We start from the raw sequence: 23,034 nt of genomic DNA on the forward strand, positions 1-23,034 counted from the left end.
TGTTTGACCAAAGATGATGGATGGACTATTGTACAATTCATTTGTCATTACGTAAAATATTGGATAAAAAAAATGTTTGTCTTTTGGTTGCTGTTCGCGCGGTATTCTCAAGATGGATGCCGTATTAGAACCCGGGCTCATGAACAATTGGCACAATAAACTTTGCAAATGGCAATGGTTCGAATAAACGTGTGAATTCACAAATATTCTCGGTATTTTTTTCTTTTTTTTTTGCTCTGTGAGTGTATGTGTTGTGCGTTTGTTTTTCTCTGTTGTAAAATTGAATTCAATCTAGAACAAAAAATGCCACTGTCAAGTTTTGTTTCGAATAAAGTGGTAAATATGTGGGCTAAATTCCGATAATATTCTCAGTCGGACTCTAAATTCCTAAATTGTGTTGTTTCTTTTCTCGAATCAATAAATTTGTATTTCACCTAAACGGACTTCAAAACAACAGTTTTTTTTTTAATTTCACCTAATCGTGGTGTCCATCTTGCATTTTTTTTTGTTGTTTTCTAGCTGCCATTCCATCGGTTGGTTTCAAAAATCAAAATTTTCAAACGAATTTCATTCTTCTTTTTTTTACAAGTTTTCTTCTTTCTTCAATAAACAAAAGGAAGTGCGAGCGTAATAAAAAAATAAATATCAATATTTGTGACTATTTAAACACAGCTATGGTGCTTCGAAAAAATTGAAACGAATTTCCATTTCGGCACCGGAGAGAAAAAAAAAACATTTGTCGTCAAAATTCAAATTGACAAAAAAAAATTGAGAGTTTCGCGAGAAAAAAAAAAAGAAAAATCAAAAACAAACTTAGTTTTTATAAACAATTTTGGCCGAAAAAAAAAAACGAAATCTTTCTCTCATTTTCATCATCGTTTTCGCAATTTCAGCGTTTTTTTTTTCTTCTTTTTGTAATTTTGACTAACGTTTAAAAAAATATCGTCGGAAATCTCTATTTTTTTTGTCTGTTAATTAGTTTTAGGTTTTTCTTCGCAATTAATTTTTTTGTTGTTGGGTTTTTGCATATTTTTTCTGTCGTGAACTTTTTTTTTTCTCTATCAACTAACATTATCATTAAAATATTAATATTAAAATAAAATACAGATGGTGTATAGTTAACTAGATTTTTCACTAAACTCTACTAATTTCTAATCGTACGGGGGGGAAAAAATGAAAAGACAAATCATTTCTTTGTTTCATGTGTTTGTCTGTGGTATTAATTGCCATCAGATTCACACAAAAAACTCATACGAAATTAAAAACGAACGATGAATTCAGATTTGTTGCTTGGAATATTTTGTTTGGAACATCTAAAAATTGTTGCTCTGTGTTGTAGTTCTCTCCTCATCTCGAGCCTTTCTCACAATATCCATTCATTCTACATACGAACGGAACCAGGGAAAATGATACAATTTCACAATTACAATTTTTATTCAGACGAAATTCCGTTTTGTTATTCGTTTGTTTGTTTTGTGTTTATAAATGTTATGGCGAAGTCGTTGTGTTACACTTGGAACTCTCTGTTGATTCATTAAAATGCAGTCGCACCCGGTTGAACGCGCGACTCCGATGCCCTGACACTTTGCGCTTGAATGCAGCCCCTTCAACTAACATTCTCTGGAATTGGCTTCACATCACGCTTAGTACCATTTATGTTACTCTTAAAACGAGAAAATTAAAAGAAAATCAATTAAAATTCGTTAAAATTTGAAGAAAAAAAAACAGAATACGCTCAAGGTTTATCAAACTTGATTGAGGTTCTTATCTTGTGGTACAGACAATATCGATGTACATTTTTGACAGGAAGACACTTAAAGTGACGCACTTTTCTGGATGCTTTATTACGTTTTGCTATTCGTTTGACCCAAGAAATGAATTAACATATTTCAAGAATTGAACATTGAACATGGAGCATTTTTCGATTCGATTTTTTTGTGAGAAAATCTGTTTGTTTCCATTTTTTTCGAATTTTTTCCTACACAAATTGTGAATTTAATTTTGGTGCTTAGAAATTTCTAAGATTTAAATCTTCTGCTCCCAGTTTAGAACATTTTTGCTCTTGAAAAATAAATTCAATTCTGAACAATTTCGTGAAAAATGACGTAATTTCTGGCAATGAATCAGAAAAAAGCTGATTTGCTAGTGATTCAAGCATTTGTACTTATGATTGTGCGATATTTTACATCGATTTTATACAAATTATACACTTTTTCCTTCATTCGATCCGAAATTGTGAATCTTCTTCCGGTTTAATTCAAAATTGGGAAGATTTCGGCGAAACTCAGCCAAATATTACTAAAAGTCAATGGTTATCCATTAGTTTTCGGTGAATTTTCTCAGTAAAATTTGTTAAAAATGGACACAATTAGAGTGTTCAACGAATGTTTGTTCGTTCATTGGCCACTCTAGGCATACTATCATCTTTTTGCGAGATAAAATTGTGTCCATTCCAAGGTCTCTCTACGTCCGCAACAAGATAAAAACCCCATTCACAACTCTCAAAAATGCAAAATGGTTCTAAAATACAAGCGCATGCAAGCGAAACAATCGATTAATTCAAAAAAAAAAAAATTCTAAGTCTACATTCTAAGTGCATGCAATTAATGAACGCTGCGCTGGTATCACAACACACTCAATGGGAAATATAGAACCGTCAACCGAATCAATTCAATCTCAGCACATGGAATTGGTTTTTTGTTTTTGGAATTGTGATTCGAACCTCAAATATTGTGGCAATTTGTTTGCTGCTGATTCGTTTCATGACATCGGGCGTTGATTTGCTGCTGCTGTTGAACGAGAATCGTTGGATCAACGATTCAGTCTTGCTGACCGTTGATGTGACAACGGGCATGGCAGGATTTGTGCTAGCACTTTTGGCGGGTGTATTTGCTGGGGTTGTTTCCGTGGCGGCAGCGACGGTTGTGGCGGTGGCTGGAGTGGTGTTGGCTGTAGTCGACGTAGTATTTTCATTTGAATTATTTACTGTCGAACTATTATTGCTACTATTTGCCTGTGTAAAATTGATTACGTTTCGTGGTAACGGCTTTGGCTTAATTATATCTACTAAAAAAGAAACATAAAAAATAAACGGTTTCAAAAGAAAAGAAACGAAAAAATAAAAATAAAAATGAACGGAAACGAATGGCATGCAAATTTATTTACAAGATAATAATAATGATAAATTAAAGGAGAGATCATGAGCATTCTGACTGTAAATTAAAATGAAAATATCAAATAATTGTTTCGAATTCTATGATTGTGGTGCACCGATTTATTCAAAATTAACTGTATGTTAGAATATGTTAGATTTGGCCGCTCGGATATGCTTTTCAAGAGTTTCCAGTTGAGACTTTGAACACTCTGTCGATTTGCTTACCTCCTAATCGATTCAGTCCAGCTGCCATATCTCGAACGGATTTCTTCTCAAGGGCAGCGCCTACAAATTAATGAAATTGTTTTAATTTGCGGTGTTTTTCTTTGTGTGAATTTAAAATCATAAATCATTTCTTGAATTGGATCATTTTTTAAAGCCATTTTCAGTTATTTAAACATAAAAATTTGGTGTGATCCATACTCAGTTGGACAAAAATATTTTTTTTTTTCAAATTTCTAATTGTAAAAATAATAAATTTGTCTTTTTTTATTTCTTCAGAATAAAAGTTAACTTTCATAGTTCTTTTCAAGTGAAGTTTAAAAAAAAACGCAAGAGAAATGGCTTGATATTGATGTTTACCTGGTGAGATACCGACAATACTGCTACTTAAAGCTGCAGGTGTGATGCCAACTATTGAACCGCCCGATTGACCTTCAATCAGAACCACATCACTACCATCCAGGCCATCTGGTGTTGTCGATGAGTCAACCGTAAAATCACATTTTCCCTCATTTCCAGCCACAGACCTGCAATTTAAAAAAAGGGATTACTTTTGGTTAGGTTTTTCTATTTTTCTGATTAATTTCATTTTTATTAATATCGATTAAATTGCTTAAAAAATCCAATTTACCCGGACTATAAACAATTGTTCAATTTTAACTTGAAAATTAAACGTTATCTACGCACTCCAAATCAAAGTTCAATTTTATTTTATTTTTTATGTTGGAAATTGTGTTGCGATTGCCATTGAAACTGCTTCGAAGAGCATGTTTCATTTAATCAAATGCGATTTTTTTTAAATAATCTTTTTCCAATAAAATAATAAAGAATAAAAATATTTCTAGTATAAAAATTCAAATCGGTTCTGATATTAAATACAAATTTTCAAGGGCAACATCGTTATTGTAAATTATCCAATTATTTTTTTCTTTCCCATCTCACAAGTTTCTCGGCTTTTCATGACAACATTCATCGCGAATAAATGATGACTAATTATTAAAAAAAAATGATTCAACGCTAGTCACAGCCATTTCCATGCAAAAAAGTGCAAGAACTGTTGGTCGGTCGTGACAAATTTAATCGGGGTTTCTAGCGCCATTTATGGAATTAATAACATTGCCCACCATATATGGATATTATATCAGCAGTGACCGATAAACGTCAAAAGGGATACAAAGCACCGAACTGATAACTGAGTTTCTGTGAATAGCTGGCGAACATGTTTCTTTTTTATGAATTTGTATTCATTTTGTTATGATAAAAATAGAAGGCACAGAGGAAAAAAACCACAGAAGTCGGTGATTGGGTATTCATAAAGTACAGATAAACCTTAACACTAGCAATCTGTGCCATTTTTCATAAGGCGTCTCCACTCGCATTGAGTTTGTATTGTGAATGTTAAGGTGCGTGCAACGCCCTTCAATGTAAAAAACAATACAAGTGGAGATGATACACGGGATTTATCTGTACTTTGTCTCGGATAAGCATGATTCATTCATTTGATATCGGAAATGCATTCAGTGAATACTATTCACGTTCGTGATGTGGAAAAAGAGTCGAAAGAGAAATAAAGAATTTAGATTGAACGAGAAAAATGAAAAGAAATGAGAATGTTAGAAACACCGCAGCTAAGTAGACTGATGGAACACGATTTTAGTACGTAGAGTCTACAACTTTCAGTGCTGAGTTGCGTCCCACTATGAAATGATTGAGATTATCAATTTGAGACTGATTGACCATATGACGAAGGAAACGAAGCAGAAGTAATGAAACAAAATAGTACAAGCGTCATGTGCCAACCATATTTCTTAAGTGGAGCGAGTAATTTATCGCTCAATTTTTCCGAAATACCGATAAAATTCAAAGCACTCCCCAGAAATGGGCCACAAACTGTCAGCTGAGAATGATTTTTCCTAGTATTTTTATACTGTTTTGCTGATGCTATTTTCTAATTGAATTCAATGCTGTGTTTTTAACACTACATGAAATGTATAGTTTTAACAATGTTCAATTGAACAATCGAATGTTCTATGGAGAGAAAAAAATGAACATGATTTTCTAAGAAAAAGTCAAAACCATCGTCATCCAGAAAATATGAAAAAAAATAGATGTTTTTCCGCTTTTTTCCATAAAACTAAGCTTAGAATTCGATTTGGAGTGTGATTGAGGTAAGAATTTTTCTAATTAAAAGAAGAAATGTTTACCATGGCCTTGGTTTGGGTGGTAAAAGTGGTGTTTTAACAACGCCGTTGCCCACTTTGTTTGCAATGTTATTGTCCATGTCAAAGCTTTTGATGGATTCGTTGCTTGGTGATCGTGTTTTAGTTTCGTTTGCATGTGCCGGTGGCAGTAAGCGGCTTTGATTATTCGTGTCATTGTTATTATATTGTGCATTTGATGCGTAGTTATCGTTATTGCTGCTGTTGACCTCAGTCATTTGTTTCTTAATTAACGGTGATTTGCGGCCGACGAGTGGTGAGTATTTTTCCAAATTGTCCGTGGACCGTGAGCGTGGTGTCCACGATGCGACCCCTTTAAGCAGCGGTGAATTGCGTTCCAATTTAATTGGTTTACGTTCTTCTAAAATGGGTGTCGTTTCTTCGGATGTAAAGCAATTTTTGCCATTGTGATCGTCTCGGCTCATCGTTGGACTGTCGACAAAACTCAGTGAGCTGCATTCATCGGATGTGGGTGAAACGAGTGGTGTTAATGTGGTCGGTGTTACAGAACCGGGTCGGAAGAATGCTTCGATCCCTTCACCAATGGCATGCGCTGACATTTCAGTTACGAGTGGCCGTGTAGGCGCTCGTGTTTTCACACGTTTCGGTCGACCTTTGACCAAATGCTGCAGCTGCAACGATGTACTCGGCAATTCGGTGATTGAATCACAATTCTCACCATTGTCTTTGTTTTGTGAACCGGACGAATTGTTACGCGAATTCGGTGTTTCCAATAGATCCGGAATGTGGCCAACACTTAGATTCTCGACCACCGACTGCGGTCGCACTTTGTGCGCAAATGAACGACGCTTTGGCTGGAAATGCGGCGTCGCCTATTTTTGAAACACAAAAAAACAGCAAAAATTTAGTGGTTGCATTTGAAAAAACACGAAAAAAGCAGCATTTTCATTAGGAAAACAAGCAAAGCTCGCTCGGACAAGGGTGGATTTCGAAATTTGCATTTATGAAAAAACGGCTTTGTACAGGGAACGCTTTTTTTGTACAGACATTGACTAACGCATATGTTGTTGATAGAAACGAAAAATGGATGAAATAAAGAAAGAGAAAGAGAGAGAGAGAGATGGTGATTCTGGATACTTACGAGATTCAGGTATTCCAATTTCTGCATGAAACAAGTGTGTGTGTTTGTGTATTTGTGATTTGTTTTTTTTTGATTTGGTTTGGTTTACGAATTTGATAGGTTTGTTTTTGGTTTGTGGTGATGAATGCATGTTTGATTTGTTCAAGATGAATGAAATAGAAAAACAGAAAATTTCAACTTTTGATTTTGTTTGTTGTTGATGATGATGTGTTTAAGTTTCTTTTTAAACTTCTCAACATTTACAATATAAATATAAACACTGAATGAACCAAGCCAATCGGTTGTTTCGTTCATTTTTGGTGAATTTTTTTTTTTTTTTCGTATGTGTCTTAAATCAATCGGTGTAAGTGCAAGAGACGTATTTTACTACTGTTAAATACAAGTTTTGTGTGTTATTAGTTTCATTTTGAGATGTATTTCAGATTAGTTCATCTAATTCGAATGTGAGAGAGAGAGAAAAGATATGAGTGATGATGATTAACAGAAAATGAACATTAAAGAGAAGAAAAGTAACAAAACATCGAATGGTAAAAATAAACAATGTCTCATTTTGAAAGTGAACAAAGAGTCAAACAAGGCAAAAATAATAATTGATCAAAACATTAATTGAAGATGAATTGAGAAATTAAAGTACGATAAAACTGGCCAAAAACAACGACTAATCTAATAAAAACTTGAGAATTTGACTGAATTCGTGTTGTTAAGGCAAATTCAATGTTATTTTTTTAGTTAAATTTTCGGGAGAAAGAAAAAAATTCACTAAAAGCATCACAATTCAGTAAAGACTCGAAAAATAACTTAAAATACCAAACAATTGATTGAACAAGAAGAGTTCAATCACAAAAAAAAAATGATTGAAGAAACCAGAAAATTTTCGAAAATGATTGGAAAAACCCATTTTTTTCTTTGATAAATAGGGTAAAAATTGAGTAAAAAAGACTTTTGAAAGAAAAGAATTGAGATAAAAAATCAAAACAAATTACTACATTGAAGAACGTCAAATCAAGTTAATTCGTATTGAATTTGGGCAGTTACAAAGAATTTAGATAGTCAAAATAGAATCGTTCAAAAATTTGGCAGAAAAACGATCAGAAATACTAAAAAAAAGGTTAAAATCCACAAAAATTGAAAAAAGTGGCAAAAACTTGTTGAAAAAAAAAACTTTCAAAAGACAGAAAAAAACTTCAGTATGGCAAAAAAGCAAAAAAAAAAACCAAAAGAAAATTCGAAAAACTAAATAAAACTAACTATAGAAATGTAAAAAAATTACCACTAATGACACAATAGTTGACCAAAGATCAGAAAAGAATGGCATAATAAAAAAGAATCACTCGCTTCAATCGCAAATAAAAAACTGACTAAATGAACACAGCCCAGCGAATGATTAAAAGTCTCTGGTCGAACACTGTATGAAAAGCCTCCAAAAAAGGCCAACAAAATGAGTGTATTAATATAAACATGAAACATGAGTCAAAAGTAGCACAGATGAGAAGAGAAAACAAAACACACAACTGAAATTCAAGTCATATAAATTGATATCAAGCGTTAAATGCCACAGCAATCAAAGAAATGATAAATACCAAATCATATCAAGAAAATACAAAAAGTCGAGAAAAAAAAAAAAAAACCAAAGAACAGAAAAAAAAACCCACGAGAACGCGTGAATTGAGTAGAATAAATAAAATAAATTCAACTGAATCGAAAGTGTGATGTGTGATTGTTGTTTCGATATAGTTCAGAACAAATATTTTACCGTTGGTGAGTCGAGATTTCGGTGTGGCAGGTCCAAGTCACGGATTTGTATGAATCCCATGGAGTCTTGGCTAGATCGGCTACGTACGATGTCGGGTGTTTCGGCATTTTCGAATGTAACGGTTTGTGAATCGGAAATATCAAGACCTCGTCGGCATCGTGTCAACGCTTCAATCACTTCATCGGAAGCACGGTCTGCAATCGTTCCTGCCAAGCTTTGTTCCACTTCACTGCAGTCATTCGAGGGGGAAAGGAAAAATTGGTCAGAAAATATTACCAAGAATTGAAAACAGTTTTTTTTTACAGTAATCCGTGATCTTGGTAGCGATGACGACAACAATAACAACAAAACGCACACCAGCCGCACATGTTTGTCGGTTTTGGAGCATCAACGCAACTAATTTGGCCTTAAAACTAACGATAGCCAAGCGACAAAAAATAAACACAGTCCCAATTCAATGCAATGTCAGTGTTAATTATTTGCTATAAAGCAACACGGTCGACTAAATGAAATTTAATTGCAAAATGACACAGCTGGTTCGCACAATATCAAATCGTTCACACCGTATTCATTGTTCGTCTTTTTTGCACTTCTATGCTCTGCGTCATCGTGAAACTGATAACACAAAGATAAAAGATTCACTAACAAGCGGCAACAAATACTAAATATTCAGTTTGGGCGAAGCGGTGTGTATCATTTTGCTATTTATTGCCTCGGAATTAACATTCCGCAGTGCGAATGAAAGTGAATGTGCTGTACACGGTGTGTGTATATGAGTGTAACATTTTGGCTAACCTGATTTTGTTCATAATTTCGCCGCCGGCATTGTTCATGATGCATGTGTGCAGAAATTCATCGGTGATGTGAAGACGTTCTTGGCAATTCTTCCGTAAATCATTCAGAACACTTTGGTTGCCCAGCGTTTTCGGGCATTGTTCAACGCCCGTTCGTAGCATTGTTTCCATCGTTTCGGTTAGATAGCTGCGAATGTTTTGGCTTAAATCGTTTGCCATGCGACTCAATTTCACTTCAATCGGATGCTGGTCACATCGTACGGATTCTTGCAGTTTTGGCAACAATTGCTTACTATTCTCCGCATCATCGATCAAACGTTGCACCGCTGAATCAACATTTTGACCGCCATGCCGAAATGAAATGGTTTCCTGCGTTTCGGACACCAATTTATCCACCAATTGATGCGTTGACGACAACAAAAATCCGTGCTGCAAACGAAAACCTTGGCCACTAGCATGCTTGAAACCATTGCTATTCCGTTGCAAATACTCTTGCATCTTACGCATCACAAAATCCGTACGTTCCGGATGTTGCTTGAGACATGGCGCAATATCAAACACCGGAAACAAAATATTTCGCATGCTAAAATTATTCTCTAATGCATAGACGATGTCATTGTAACCTAACGTTTTTTTTTTTGGTTTTTATTCGATTAGAAAAAGGAGAAAATAATAATTTTGTCAGTGAAATTGGATTTTAGGTTGATTTTCGATGAAAGGTTGACAATTTACCCTGTAATGTTATGTTGTTTCTGTCGAACGAAATTGATCGCAATTTGTTGTTGATTTGCAACGCTTTGGCTAACAGTCTTGCTCCAATGTCTCCCATCAAATTACCGCTTATATCTGAAAATATTGCGAATATGTTTTGAGCATCTGTTGGATGTTTCGCACTGTTTCTCGTTCAATTTCTCCATTTTTCTCTTTCAATTTCACGATTCCTGTCTTTTTCCATCTTTCTCTCTCTCTCTCTTTCTCTCGCTCTTATTCTGTTTTTCTCTCTCTATCTTCCTCTGACTTTGTCTGGAGCTGTGATGTGGCTGCTCGCATCATCACCTGCAGCTGGTACAAATCGAATTACCGGCAAGGTGAGAATTCGAAGCATACTCACGCAGACACACGAAGAGAATGAGGAAGAAGTAAAAAGCAAGCAGAGAAAGAGGGTGTAGACTAGAGAACGGGAGAATCAGGCGTTCAATCGACTCACCTAATTTTTGCAGACTTTGATTGCTACCCAGTGCATTTATGAAATCATGAATGTCGTTCTTGAGCTTGTTTTCCGCCAGAATGAGTTCGGTGAGTGGGAAATCGTCTTTTTGAATCAAACCGACTAGCGCATCCATCACAGTTGCAATGTGCTTCAATTTCATGCCCGCAAAGCTACGCGTCATGTTCAGCGATTTTATCGATGGATTTTTACCGATTGCCGTCAACACCGATGCCAATTCCGAGTCCAAATCTATCGAGGGAATTTCCGTTTTATTGAATTGATCAACGTAATTTATTCAATTTTCATCGCATAAATAGCATCGAATGAGACAAATCGAATGCATCGAACCAATGGGTTCAACAAAAACACCAGTCTAATGTGATATTCGTTCACGCATTTCCATACACATTTGACTCGTCTCATGCGAACTACTTTACGCACGAAAATTGAGCAGAAAATATCTTCAAAAAATGAAATTCATAAAAATTGGAATTGAAAACGATTTCTCGTGACAAAAATCAAATTCGCATACACCGAAACACCCGAAAATACATTTTTTTTAATAAAAAATAATGATTTTTTGAAGGGAAATCATTCTTAGGGTGGAGGAAACAATTTTTATGAAGAGAGGAGGATAATATGCCACGTACTATTGTCGCCAATATCAAGACTCTGAAGCACACGAACACCATGTATGCACGATTCCAGCACATGCGCTCCCTGTGCACCCAACGAATTACTGCTCAAATCCAAATGCAAACCGGCCGTTGACTCGTTGCACGCTAAACCGAGCAGCAAATGCTTTAACGCCTCCAGCGGTAATTTACATGATGCAATATTCAAATGCTTTAGACTCAACGAACTGGTGAAAAATTGCTTGAACGACGGTGGTATCTCTTTTCCTTTTTTCGTATTGAAAAAATTGTGCGACACATTCAAATGCGTTAAATGGGTTGAACATCCACGCAATAGGGCTCCGAATAACTGCACACACCATTTGGAAATTAAGAGAGAAAAAAAAAATTAGAATTCAATTGAGAAGTGGCTTGAGAAATAGAAAATGAAATCAAATCACATTGCACTTACGTTCTCCAAAAATGTATCCGTTGCGGACAAATCCAAATACTCTAAGACATTTGGTTGAGCAAGAAAATTGTATAGATTCTGCAATGAAAAACGGGAAAAGAAATTTTTCGTCAATATTTATTTTTAAATCGCTTTCAAAGCGTTTCTTCAGAAACGAATTTGGAATTTTATTCGTGATTTTGTTAGGTTTTGAAGATGTCCCCATTTTCAGACTTTAAAATTGAAAAAAAAAACATTCAAATATTTACTTTAACTTGAACAAAATTTAATTTAATTTTTTTTTTTATTAAAAAAGAATCAATTTTTATTTTCTTTTAAATTTTAATTTCAAATTGAAGAATTGAATGAATTGAAAAAGAATATTGGTTCAATTGATTTTTTTATGTAAATTTCTTTCCATCGATTTCAAAATATTTCTTTGGGATTTTTTGTTATTTTCGACATTTTTTGATTTTTTGTTTCATTTTTAAAATCATTTAATTTTTTAAAGATTTTTTTCTAGATTGACTTCGACTTCTTGAACTATAAAAATCAATAAAATGTCTAAATCGAGCGACTATGAATGGTGCAAAATTTTATTTCCAATCGAATTTCCTACATTTTATCAAAGGGACGACACGTTTTGACGAAGTCTACGGCGAACTCATGAACTATCGAAAAGTCAATACAAAATGATACGAGAGTTCGTGGCGCTGCGAGCGCTCAAATGATGTTTGCACTGAAGTGTCGTCAGCTTGCATTTTATGTCGGCAGAAATGACTTTTGTCAAATGTTTTTTGTCAACGTATTCTTTTGTGTTTTCATGACAGTCGTTGGTTCAAAGAAGAAATCTGCGCAAAAAAGGCTTCAGAATCAATTTGTCTTAAAAATTCAATTCTTATAAGAATTCAATATTTTGATAATAATCACCTAAAACTATTCAATTTCCCTAAATATCAGATGAAAATTCAAATCTTGCAAGATCACTTAATCCTCATCCGTATGATACTCACATTAATATCGTCCTTTAAATTGTTGCCGCTTAAATCTAGATAGGTTAATGAACTGGAAATGCTTTGATTCAATGTCAACGAATGAGCCATTTGATTGACACCCTTTGCTGTTAGGCCACAATGTGATAAAGATAGCCGACATAGACCTTTAGATATTTTAGCTATCGGACCGGCTAAATGAACAGCGCCTGTGAAGACAAGAATAAAAAAAATGGAATCAAAAAAACAATCACAGATCAAAAAGAGTTGCATTCATTACGATGGATAAAAAAGTAACGACAAGTCTAAAAAAAAAATTCAAATGGGAAAAAATTACAAAAAAGAATAGCTACAACAACAAGGCTACACATTCTCTCTAAAAGAATAGTGAATGGAGTGGCATTGTTGAGTATGAACAAAATTGTAGCTATCGCTAAAAAAGATGTAAAACGAAACGAAAAAAAAACAGTTCAACGAAATGTGTTGCATTGCAACGAAACGGAAACGAGCTAGCCATTCGAGTCGAATGGTATCAGGTAATCATTTAGCGTGTCAAAATCCAAACTTTGTTCAATGGCACACACACACAGAGAGAGAGAGACCATTTGCGCATCATCTGATTACCTAATACCATTGGCCTTCAACATCTAAGCAATTTCGGAATATGACATGTAATGATGAACAAAAATGGTCATTCGTGTATGAGAGAGAGAGAGAGAGAGAGAAAGAGAGAAATAAATGTGTGAAAAATGTTGCTAGGTAATAGCAGAACCAAGGAGACAATTGCACGGAACAAAATTGGTGTTATGTTTTACATCAAGATAAAAAAAAATTTGCAATTTTTTTTTGTTCTTTTCTAATTGAATAGTTTCGAATTGAATCCAATGCCAACAAAATATAAACTCGAAGCAAATGAAAAAAAGTTTTTTTTTTTTCCTTTTTTTTGGTTGGTAACAAATGACGCCGCAAACAATATGTTTAAAAAATAACATCTAGATTTTGCATGAATATGAATGAGAGCACTAAATTAACAGAGACAAAGAGAGAAAAGAGAAAGAGACACTGAGGTACAAATACGTAAGACAAGCAAGAGTTTTTCATGAACGTGTCAAACCTTGCACCAACTTTCCAATAAGAGCACATATCGAAGTGGAACCTATGGGATACATTCAAATGTGACAGCTTAGTTTCAAATGACTTTCAATGTTAAAATACCTTTTTATTCTACCAAAATTGGTTAAATTCTTTGTTCGATTTTGGGTGAAATGGCTTTTAATGAATTTATGAATGGAAATATTGATGTTTTCCATTTTTAACTCGGAATGAAAATGATTTTGTTAGACGCAAACATGGATAAAATGTAAGCCATGAATGAATCAACATTAGGACAGGGCTATTGAAACACTTACCTTTATCTTCAATTAAATTATGACTTAAGTCAATAGTTCGAAGTGCCGGACTATTATTGGTGATCACAGATACAGCTAATTTATGAACAAAATCCGATCTACACAACGAAATGGAAGAAAAGAAAACACGATTAGGAGAAATCGAAAATTATTGAATATTTTTGGAAAATTTACGCATTGATAGGGCTTCAAATTTCTGTAAAAAAAAAAGGTTTCCAAAACAAGGAGCAAGAATTTTTTTCCCCAAGCATTTACTGTCTCAAATTGACACTTTCGAGTTTGAAAATTCAAAATGAGAAATGAGAACGACTTCCAAGTTGAAGTTTAATTTTCAAAACAGATTTTATCTCTGAAATCTAATTGGATGTGTGTGTGACTTGTGTAAGGGTGGAGTGTTCCTTTCCAAAGATCACATCAGATATAAATCTCAGTACAGTTTATTCAATGCGCCCAATCTGAGATCGGCAATCTCTTACCTTAATCCTAACGCTTCAAGATGCAGCTCTTCCAACCACATCGATCGCCTAAGGACATGAAGTATTCGTTCAAGCGTTTCGTGCGATAGTCGTGTATGTGTGACTTTTAAGCCGCGAAAAAACGTATTGTATTCCAGTGCCGATACGATTGCCGTTAAGTCTCTGTGAATGGGGGAAATGTTTGATTAGCTTTTTCTCCGGAGAATTTCGATGGGTTCGAGTTTTGTTTTAGATCGAATTTATTGGTCCAGTTTTTATGCATAAAATCATGGTTTCATTTTTTTTGTTCTGATTTTTTTTTTTTTTTTTTGATTTAATTTTCGTGGTTTAACTTTCTGTGGTCAAATTGAATGTTCCAGTATGAACGTGTCATACGTTGTTCTCATTCTGCATTCAATTTCGTGTTGTTCGCAAAAAGTGAATATTTCCCTGTGTTTCACTTACTTTGGTTCCAAGTGATCGAAATCACGTAAATTCAGTATTCGTGTATCGTGTGACAGGTAAATTGTGTCAATATCCCAAGCCACTTCATCTCTGTAATGCAACAGGGAATTTTTTTAGAAAATTTGAGTTGAAAAATGGTCTAAATTATTGAATTTCTCCGAATTACTTCGAATTTCAATCAAATTCGATTCTTTTTCTTCTTCAAACCGAATTCGGCGAAATTTAAATAAGAAAACCAAGTATTGTACCTGTAGGTAATGCCGTGAAAGTCGCACATGCATGCATATTGTCTGCTAAAACCGCCGCATGGTCCAACATTTCGTGGATCCGATGGTCGTAGTTCATCGGAGAATATTGCTTCTCGTTCGCTTGGTTGAATGTCAATCTTCGGATATTGGAAGGTGAGAATGAAAAGAGAGACGTGTTCAATGAATTTCGGTCAATATACACACAAAAGACCTTTTATTTTTTTTTTTTAAACAACCAAACATCAATAGCTCGGCATGAAAAATTACTCAAAAAAAAAAATCGCCATGAAATATGACACAAACTTTGAATGTTTTCAAACAAGCGTAACTGGCTGGTACCAGTCACTTCAATTCAATATCGTAAAATGTGGTGAATTGTTGGAGGAAAAAACCCATAAAAAATGTGTAATAGTTAGACAAAAACACATGATGATAATAAAGAAAAAGCGTATTGTATTACCTTCCGAATGATATATTTCAACGGAACGGTTGGAAATATTTGTTTAATTGCTGAGGCCAAATCTGTAACAATAACATCGGCATCCTGCAAAGATACACATCACACAGGTAAGAAAACAAGTTGTTAGAGCAACGGGCAAGTGGATGTGAAAGAGACAAACAGCGAGAGAGCAATAGATATATGTGTTGGTTTCGCTTACCGAACTGAAATTGCCAGCATCTCCGGATGTAACAAATGAATAAGCTCGATCATTTGTAATGATCGTAAAATGTGTCGAATCTTTGCTTTCAACGGACTGAATATCCAAGTAATGAAAATGGCAGTCGATCTTAATGGAACACACACACATGACAACAGCAGAAAGAAAAAGATGGTTGTTTTGTTAATTTTTCGGTTTTGTGATGTGAATAATAATAATAGAAAAAAAAGAGAATCTACTCACTTTTGTTGGTACTTTGGCTATTAGTAAGTAAATTCTAACCGGTGTAAAAACCTAGAAAAAAGAAGAACGTAAACATTACAAAATCGAATGAAGGTCGCATAACAGGCACATCACATAAATCCACGTACGCGAATTGAATGCGCAAAATATTTGATTTTTTCACGACGACAATGATGACAACGATGACGACCATATATGGACATGACAAGAAACGAAAAACAAAATAAACATAATCAAAACGGAATGAAAGAAATACTTACGAGTACACGATTATCGGTTTTGTCACCTTTTGTCTCCAATTTCACCATGTATTTGATGAGAATTTTGGTGTGGCGACCCAGCAATGCTTTGACGCTATCTGCACATGGAATAAATAAAGAGAAAACAAACCACATAAACAATGAACATTAGCAATAAATGTCGAACAACAATAACTATCTATCATAAAACGAAACAAATCATTGTTATTATAATTGAATCAGCAGCGAGATCATTTCGAGTGTATGCGGCCAAAGACAGTAAGCATACAATATCACTGATCACTCAGTCGAAACCAGTTGATCTATTTTTATTAGTGGCAATCAAGTCGCCGCAATGCGCCGAATTGTTCTTTTTATTGCACAGCACACAACCCAACAATTGAATCAAACATTTTAAATGGGCTCGAAATTTGCCATTCAAGAAAACGAGCGACATACGCAGAGGCAGAGAGAGAGAGAGGGAGAAAGAGAGAGAGAGAGAGAGAGAGCAAGAGACATGCACAACAATCGCAGCGCATGCAAAATGCGTTTGCACGCTCATTCCGGAAATTGCGATCCATTTTGCCGTTGATCACTTGTTGCTGATGACGCAAATTATAACCAAACGTTCGGCCTTTTTTTCACTTTGAGAGGTGCACTCGCCGTTTTTGGTCCAATTTGTGTCTCTTTTTCGAAAGAAAGAATAGAACGGTTTTTCTTCGTTTTTTTTTTTTCGTTTTGGCGTATTTTTTCCCATATTTTCACTCTATTTCTTTCATTTCTGTCTTTTTCGGCCCTTTTTCGCTCTCTTTCTAGCTCTTTTCTTGAATTTCGAGCCCAACTCTTTTCTTCAATGTCTTTCATACAATTTTGCTCCTTCTCGCTCTCTTTCCCGATCATTTCTCTCTTCTCTTTCCCACTCGCTGGCTTTCAATCGTTTGCCCGTTCTCTGGATGGTCCATTCAATCCGAAAGACATGGCTCATCTTTCGGTTCAATTGTTGAACGTTTCTCTTCAAAAGACGATTAATAAAAGACAATATAAATGGCCTAACGGAATTGCTTAAATAATGTCCGAATCAAGTGTGTTTTATTCTTTCTCCACATGCGAATAAAACTTTCTTTGTTCTCTTTCTTGATGCTTCCTCTTTCATTCTTTTTCTTTCTTTTTCATTCTTTTTCTTTCTTTTTCTTTCTTTTTCTCTCCATCTCTTTCACTCCATCTGTGTTTCGGCTGCGATAAAAGCCGAGATTTTTCTTTTCAACGGTCGCTGACCGAAATTTTTGCGCCCGCAACGCCAAACCGTGCAAACAAACAGAAAAATAAAATACAATAAAAATAAAATGTCGAGCAATTCATCCATAAATTGTGTGAGCGATTTATGTGTGCTCGTGCGCTCGTTTGCTCGCGGTGTATATGTTTATAAATTCGACTTTGTGGAATGAATGAATGAATGGCGTTGTGTGTCTCTCGGGTGATTATTATAATAATTCCGCTACATTTGTCCATTTCACATAATAATACATGTTTGGCGGTTTGTTGTTATTGAGTTGGTTGCTTCTCTTCATTCTGTTGCTTTTCGTTTCCATTTCGCTTCCACTACAAACCCAATTCAATATGTATGGTCGCAAACAATTAGCGTTAATTTAATTACCCTTCAGAATTTCTGAATTATAAATAAAAATGACTAATGAACATAACTGTTGCGTTTTTTCTCTCCATTTTTTTTTTCTTTCTGCTGTTGCGCGCTTGCTTTTCATTTCATTCTTTGGGGCTTTAATTTTTCTTTTGTTTTGTGTGTGCGCCTGGTTAATTGGGTATATATATCTTTTTCTTCACGTGGTGCGTTGCGCTCGAATGTTTGACGAAATGCCGAAATTTTCGTTCAACGCTATGCCATTCGGTAGCGGCTTGTTGTTGTTTTTTTTTTCCTTCTTCGGCACAACTATTTTGTCTGTGTGCAATGAAATCAACCGAAAATGTTGTTATCATTTCACAGTACAAAACGACGATGTTTTTTTTTCTGGTTGGGTTTTGTCTGCTCGTTTGTGTGCTGTGCTCGCGGTTTGCGTGTGAAAAATGATTCATAATTGCAATCGCTTTCATTACCTCATCGTGCATCGTATTGTGTTTTAACAAATGCGCTTCGAAATTGCCTTTGAAATGGGCAATTTCAGTGTAGCATTTCCTCTTGATTCGCGCGCAAGCTGTTTTAGTGGGTGAGATCATGGAATGTTCCACTTTTCGTTTCGAAACGATTCGAGCGAGAGAGCGAGAGAGAGAGAGCGAAGCAAACATTTTATTCAAAAAAATCATTTCAATGTGTGCATTCTTTTTTTCTACGCCCATCTGATGATCTTCTAATTGATTTCGTTTCACATTTTTTTTTTCTCTGTTCATTCTCGTTCGATCAATGAATCGGTTTACAAAAATAGAAGAGAAATACAAGCAGCACACGGAGAATTGCTGTTGCATAAAGTTGCACATTACATAATGCTCGTGCATTTGATGTGATAATTGAAATTCGATTTGTGTGTGAGCGCGCGCGCGCGCGCAAACGTCATTCGGACTGGCGAACTCGTACGGGCATGGGAAAATCCACCTAGCTTAACAATTCACACATTTTTTGGTATGATTACGTGTGGTGTTTTTCGATTCGGTTTCAGTTTTTATGTTGAGGTTTTTTTTTCTCATTTGGATTTGTTTCGATTTAGAATTGCTTTTCATTTGGAAATGGACTTCCATAAAAGGAGCGAACTTCAAACTTCGATAAATTGAACAACTCTAAACAAACTCAACAAACAACACCGAACCGATCAAGCTACTTTTGACAAAAATGTACAATTCCTTGATAATGCCTTTCAAAATTTGATCTAATTTTATCACTTGTTCTGTGAATCACGTCAAATTTCCTTAACTCATTTCTATTTTTGGGAATTTCCGTCAAAAAAAAAAATTCACTAGAAATTCATCATATCCTTACAAGAATTGATAAGTACACAAATCTCCGAGGATTGATAAGAATGAAAACATGTGCACATTTGACCGATAATAGTCGCTTGAATGCAGAGGAAATCTCGAAATTTGTGTACAGTCGAACTTTGGCTAAATTTTGAAAGAGTCAAATCTATGAATATTCTGTGGAAATCCATATCGAATCTCGATCGATTTCTTTCACGAATTTGAAACGAATTCGAATTTCGTTCCGAGTTTTGAGAAAATCGAATTTCATTGTTGAATCTTTATCTTTTTTTTAGTAAAGGCTCGTTACTGTTTCCAAAGAAAGCAAATCAATTGCATAGCAAAAAAAAGCGGATGGATTTGCTGTTGTTTTACAAAAGGATGTGCGTGTACACAGAGAAAGAATGTATGTAAAAGGAGATGGGTGTTGTTGATGCACGTACCCTGATTTCGACTAACGGATGCAGTTGTGCGCTCATGTATGTGTGTCTGTGTGTATGTGTATGTGCGTTTTTATGCGATGCTAGAGCAAAAAAGCAAGACAAGAGAAGCAAGCAATGGCAATAGTAATAAACAACACCGCACCACTACATTGACAAATGACTCATTCGCTTACATAATTAGAAATATAGTAAAAGTGCCGAGCATCCCGAAAACCCGATTCGGATGGATTAAGAACACTTTTGCGTCGACAAGACACACAACAACAGCAGCAGCAGCAGCAGTAGTATCGAAACCGAGTCCATTTTTATTCCCAAATGACAAAACATAACACGCAGCGAACACACATTTCATGGTTTTGATTTGACAAACACACATACTGAGATTCATTTCACGGGAGTTAGTGTGTGAGAGAGAGAGAGAGAGAGAGAGAGAGAGAGAGCGAGATAAAATGAACGAGATGATTTGTGGCGCGCGGCATACACAACATATTTTTGTATCATATGCGAGAGAAACGGAGGACAGATATTCGCCATTTATGTTTGAGCGGCCCCCATGATGAACGTTTTCTTTTTCGCTTTCTCTTTCTCTCTATCTCCCTCTTGTTCTCGCTCTTTCTTTATCGTTCTAACTCTCACCCATCCTATCTCACTCAAATGACAATCGTACGCCACTGACGACGGCGATGACATCGCAATTCATGCACAAATTTTGATGAGAATATTATGTTTTCATATGGTTATAAATTTTTAAAGATCCACCAAGAGCCTAGCAGAGTCTCACTTCCAGGTCGGTTTGCACTTTGACTCTTGTCAAGTCTTCAAAAAATCGATTGATGAGCTGAGTAGAATGCATTTGCAACAAATCGAGCGAGTGAAGAAGCAAATCACGTCTCATTCTCTCTAAAAAAAAACAACATGGCAAATAAATGGGGATTAAACTTACCGTTTAAGTCTTTTGTTAATTGCGACCGGGTAGACATGATTGTGCGGCTTTGTTGTTAAGATGAAATGATGACTGTAACTCGTTCGTTCTGTTTTTTTTTTCCTTCTGCTTAATTCTCAGCACACATACAAACACCGTATGTCTGTCTCACGCTACAAAACGTTGTTTATTATGATGAAGGTTGTTCGGAATTCTGCCTCTTTTTTTTTGTTTCAAGCTAAAAAAAATTCTCGGTCGGTCGTTCTTTTGCTTTAAATATTGATGGCCGTGTATGATGTTGTTGTTGTTGCTGTTGTTGTCGAAATAATTTTCGGTGAATTTCCGTTTGTTAAACGAAACTTGCAAATCGTTGATGGTTGATGGTGCCAGTTGTTCCTTTTTCAATGCGTTGCATTCGGTCGTAGTGCATTTGTGACTCGTTTTTTTTCTCTGTTGTTTTGTTTTTGAACGCACAGCACACAATCGAAAAGGTGCGCGCGCGAGCGAGCTGGGCGATTGGCAGTGATTTTACACTGAAACAGCGAATTTGTTCATTTTCTTTCTTCTGTGGTCGTTGCGCTTTCCTTCTGTTTATTTCTCAATTCAAACTGCGTGTTTCTGTCTTCTTCTTTTTTTTCACCAAAAATGCACCGTAAACTGATTACGTTATAGAAATGAGTGTGTTCATTGTTTTGTTTTTGGTATGTTTTGAATTGCATGTATTCTGCGGGCGAGAAACGAATTGAATTCACGTCGTTGTGTGTAAAAGAGAATCTCATTTAATGTGCGTGGACTGTTGGAACGATTCTTTTTGGTGAGAGCTACTTTGTTCGATCATCTTTCCAACCAGTGCAGCAAATCACAATAAACAAGATGACGCGAAACACAATGACCATTCGGTTCACTTCCTTGGTACTTTGGCTATTTTCACTCACTTCTCTCAATTGACCACATAAACAACAACTGATTCGTTCATCGCGCGCACTTTACCGAAATTTAAAACTGTGCACACACACATTACTTTTTAATAACTTGGATTTGTCTGTTTGTTTGTTGTTTTTAGTGTTTTTTTTTTCTGTTCCGCGTTCGCGTTTTGCTTCGTCAATCAAATCAATTGATTCGCAAAAAAAAAGCACGTAGAGTTGAATGAAGAAAAAAAAACAGCTTTGCTGTTGAACCGAAACTACAACACAATTCCCATTTTGGGTTGGCTCTCTCTCTCTCTCTCTCTCGCGCACAATGTCAATTATTTGAATTAGATTATGGCATTTGGAATGTGGGATACCACCGACTTAACAATTAAACTCACAATTTCAACGAAATGAAAAAAAAAAACGCACGAAAAAAAGAGCATACACAGAGAGCGTTTTGTGTGTATGTGAGTGTGTGTGTGTGCGAATGTGTTTTTCCCTTGTCGTCTATTACTATTATTGTTGATGCACAACAATAATCAATTGTATGTTGTTGTTTTTTGCCATTCGACCGAAATGAAGAGGTTTTGTTTTTAATTGATTTGGGCGAAGTGAATCTGCACGCACAAGTACACACAAGAGAACATTCACTACCGGAGGCACACACTAAAAGTTAACTAATTTCGCTTAGGCTGAGCTGCTTCTGCTGTTTGGTTGACTCTTTTTTTTTGCTGGTGCTGGTGCTGCTGCTGCTGTACACAGTCCCTTGGAACAATGTTTAAATCAAGTCAAAACTTTAGAATATTTTTTCTTCTTCGTTCGTTTGGAAACTTGGCAGCTTTGGCCCACAACAGACAAGAGAAACAGAAAAGAAAGTGCGACGATAAAAAGAAAATAAAATGTTTGTTGGTCGGTTTTTAAAACGAAAAATGTAAATTGAAAACGCACACAGCACAGGTCACACACGAAAATTGGTGATTTTTTTTTTTGGGCAACCGTATTTTTGTTGTTGTTTGTTAAACGAGAACCAATAAGTGATATTGTCTTGTCGTTGACGTCGTCGTCGTTCTCTGTTTCTTTCGTTTTTGGCTGGAAAAAAAAAATTTCTGTCACTTTTCGAACGAGATTCTTTTCGATGCGAATGTAGTTGTGTCTCAATTTGATTTTCACACGGCACAGAATATTGGTTCTTGTTTAGTTTTCGATTCGATTCGGTTTTTCTGTTTGATTAATAATTTTTTTTTTAATTATTTTTTCTTTTTGCATCGCATCGAAAATGAAGAAAACAACAATAATATACATATATATATATATAATGAAAACAAGTAAAAACTGAAAAATAATATTCCGTGTTCAGTGGCTTGCGTTGCACTGAAAACCGATAACTGGATATACGAGTATACACACTCGGTTGCGCGCTCTCTCTCTCCCTCTCTGTCTGTCTCTTGCTCTTTCTCTCTCTCACTCTCTTGCCTCGTGTATGTACGCCTCGTCATTGACGCTGTGCGCTGCGCCGCGCGAGATACCCAATACACAAAACAACAACGAGATTGTTAGCTGCACAAACC

General features: G+C 35.5%; 1 protein-coding gene across 20 annotated transcripts; it reads right to left on the reverse strand.

Annotated features, from left to right (window-relative positions):
* Window positions 1-1,276: 1,276 nt before the first annotated feature.
* LOC129575842 (F-actin-uncapping protein LRRC16A) lies at window positions 1,277-23,034 on the reverse strand. 20 transcript variants are annotated; one of them, XM_055459954.1, is made up of 24 exons: window positions 21,491-22,851; window positions 20,577-21,279; window positions 16,251-16,348; window positions 15,991-16,041; window positions 15,748-15,876; window positions 15,549-15,632; window positions 15,089-15,225; window positions 14,841-14,930; window positions 14,397-14,558; window positions 13,921-14,018; window positions 13,626-13,667; window positions 12,533-12,720; window positions 11,541-11,618; window positions 11,105-11,438; window positions 10,452-10,703; window positions 9,977-10,090; window positions 9,246-9,867; window positions 8,451-8,679; window positions 6,698-6,718; window positions 5,581-6,428; window positions 3,737-3,903; window positions 3,380-3,439; window positions 2,723-3,066; window positions 1,277-1,663 (listed from the first exon to the last, which is right to left on the reverse strand). In XM_055459954.1, exons 2-24 carry the CDS (start codon window positions 20,611-20,613, stop codon window positions 1,607-1,609), a joined length of 4,242 nt encoding a protein of 1,413 aa, XP_055315929.1. In that variant the 5' UTR covers window positions 20,614-21,279; window positions 21,491-22,851; the 3' UTR covers window positions 1,277-1,606. The 20 variants fall into 20 exon arrangements, with proteins under 20 accessions (XP_055315929.1, XP_055315937.1, XP_055315933.1 ...); XM_055459962.1 differs by lacking the exons at window positions 13,626-13,667; window positions 21,491-22,851 and adding an exon at window positions 22,874-23,034 and having other exon boundaries at window positions 2,723-3,063; XM_055459958.1 differs by lacking the exon at window positions 13,626-13,667 and having other exon boundaries at window positions 21,491-22,862.

The sequence above is a fragment of the Sitodiplosis mosellana genome, unplaced genomic scaffold (genome assembly GCF_009176505.1).
Source record: "Sitodiplosis mosellana isolate CC-2019 unplaced genomic scaffold, AAFC_SMos_1.0 Smas_scaffold_6170, whole genome shotgun sequence".
Classification (NCBI taxonomy): domain Eukaryota; kingdom Metazoa; phylum Arthropoda; class Insecta; order Diptera; family Cecidomyiidae; genus Sitodiplosis; species Sitodiplosis mosellana.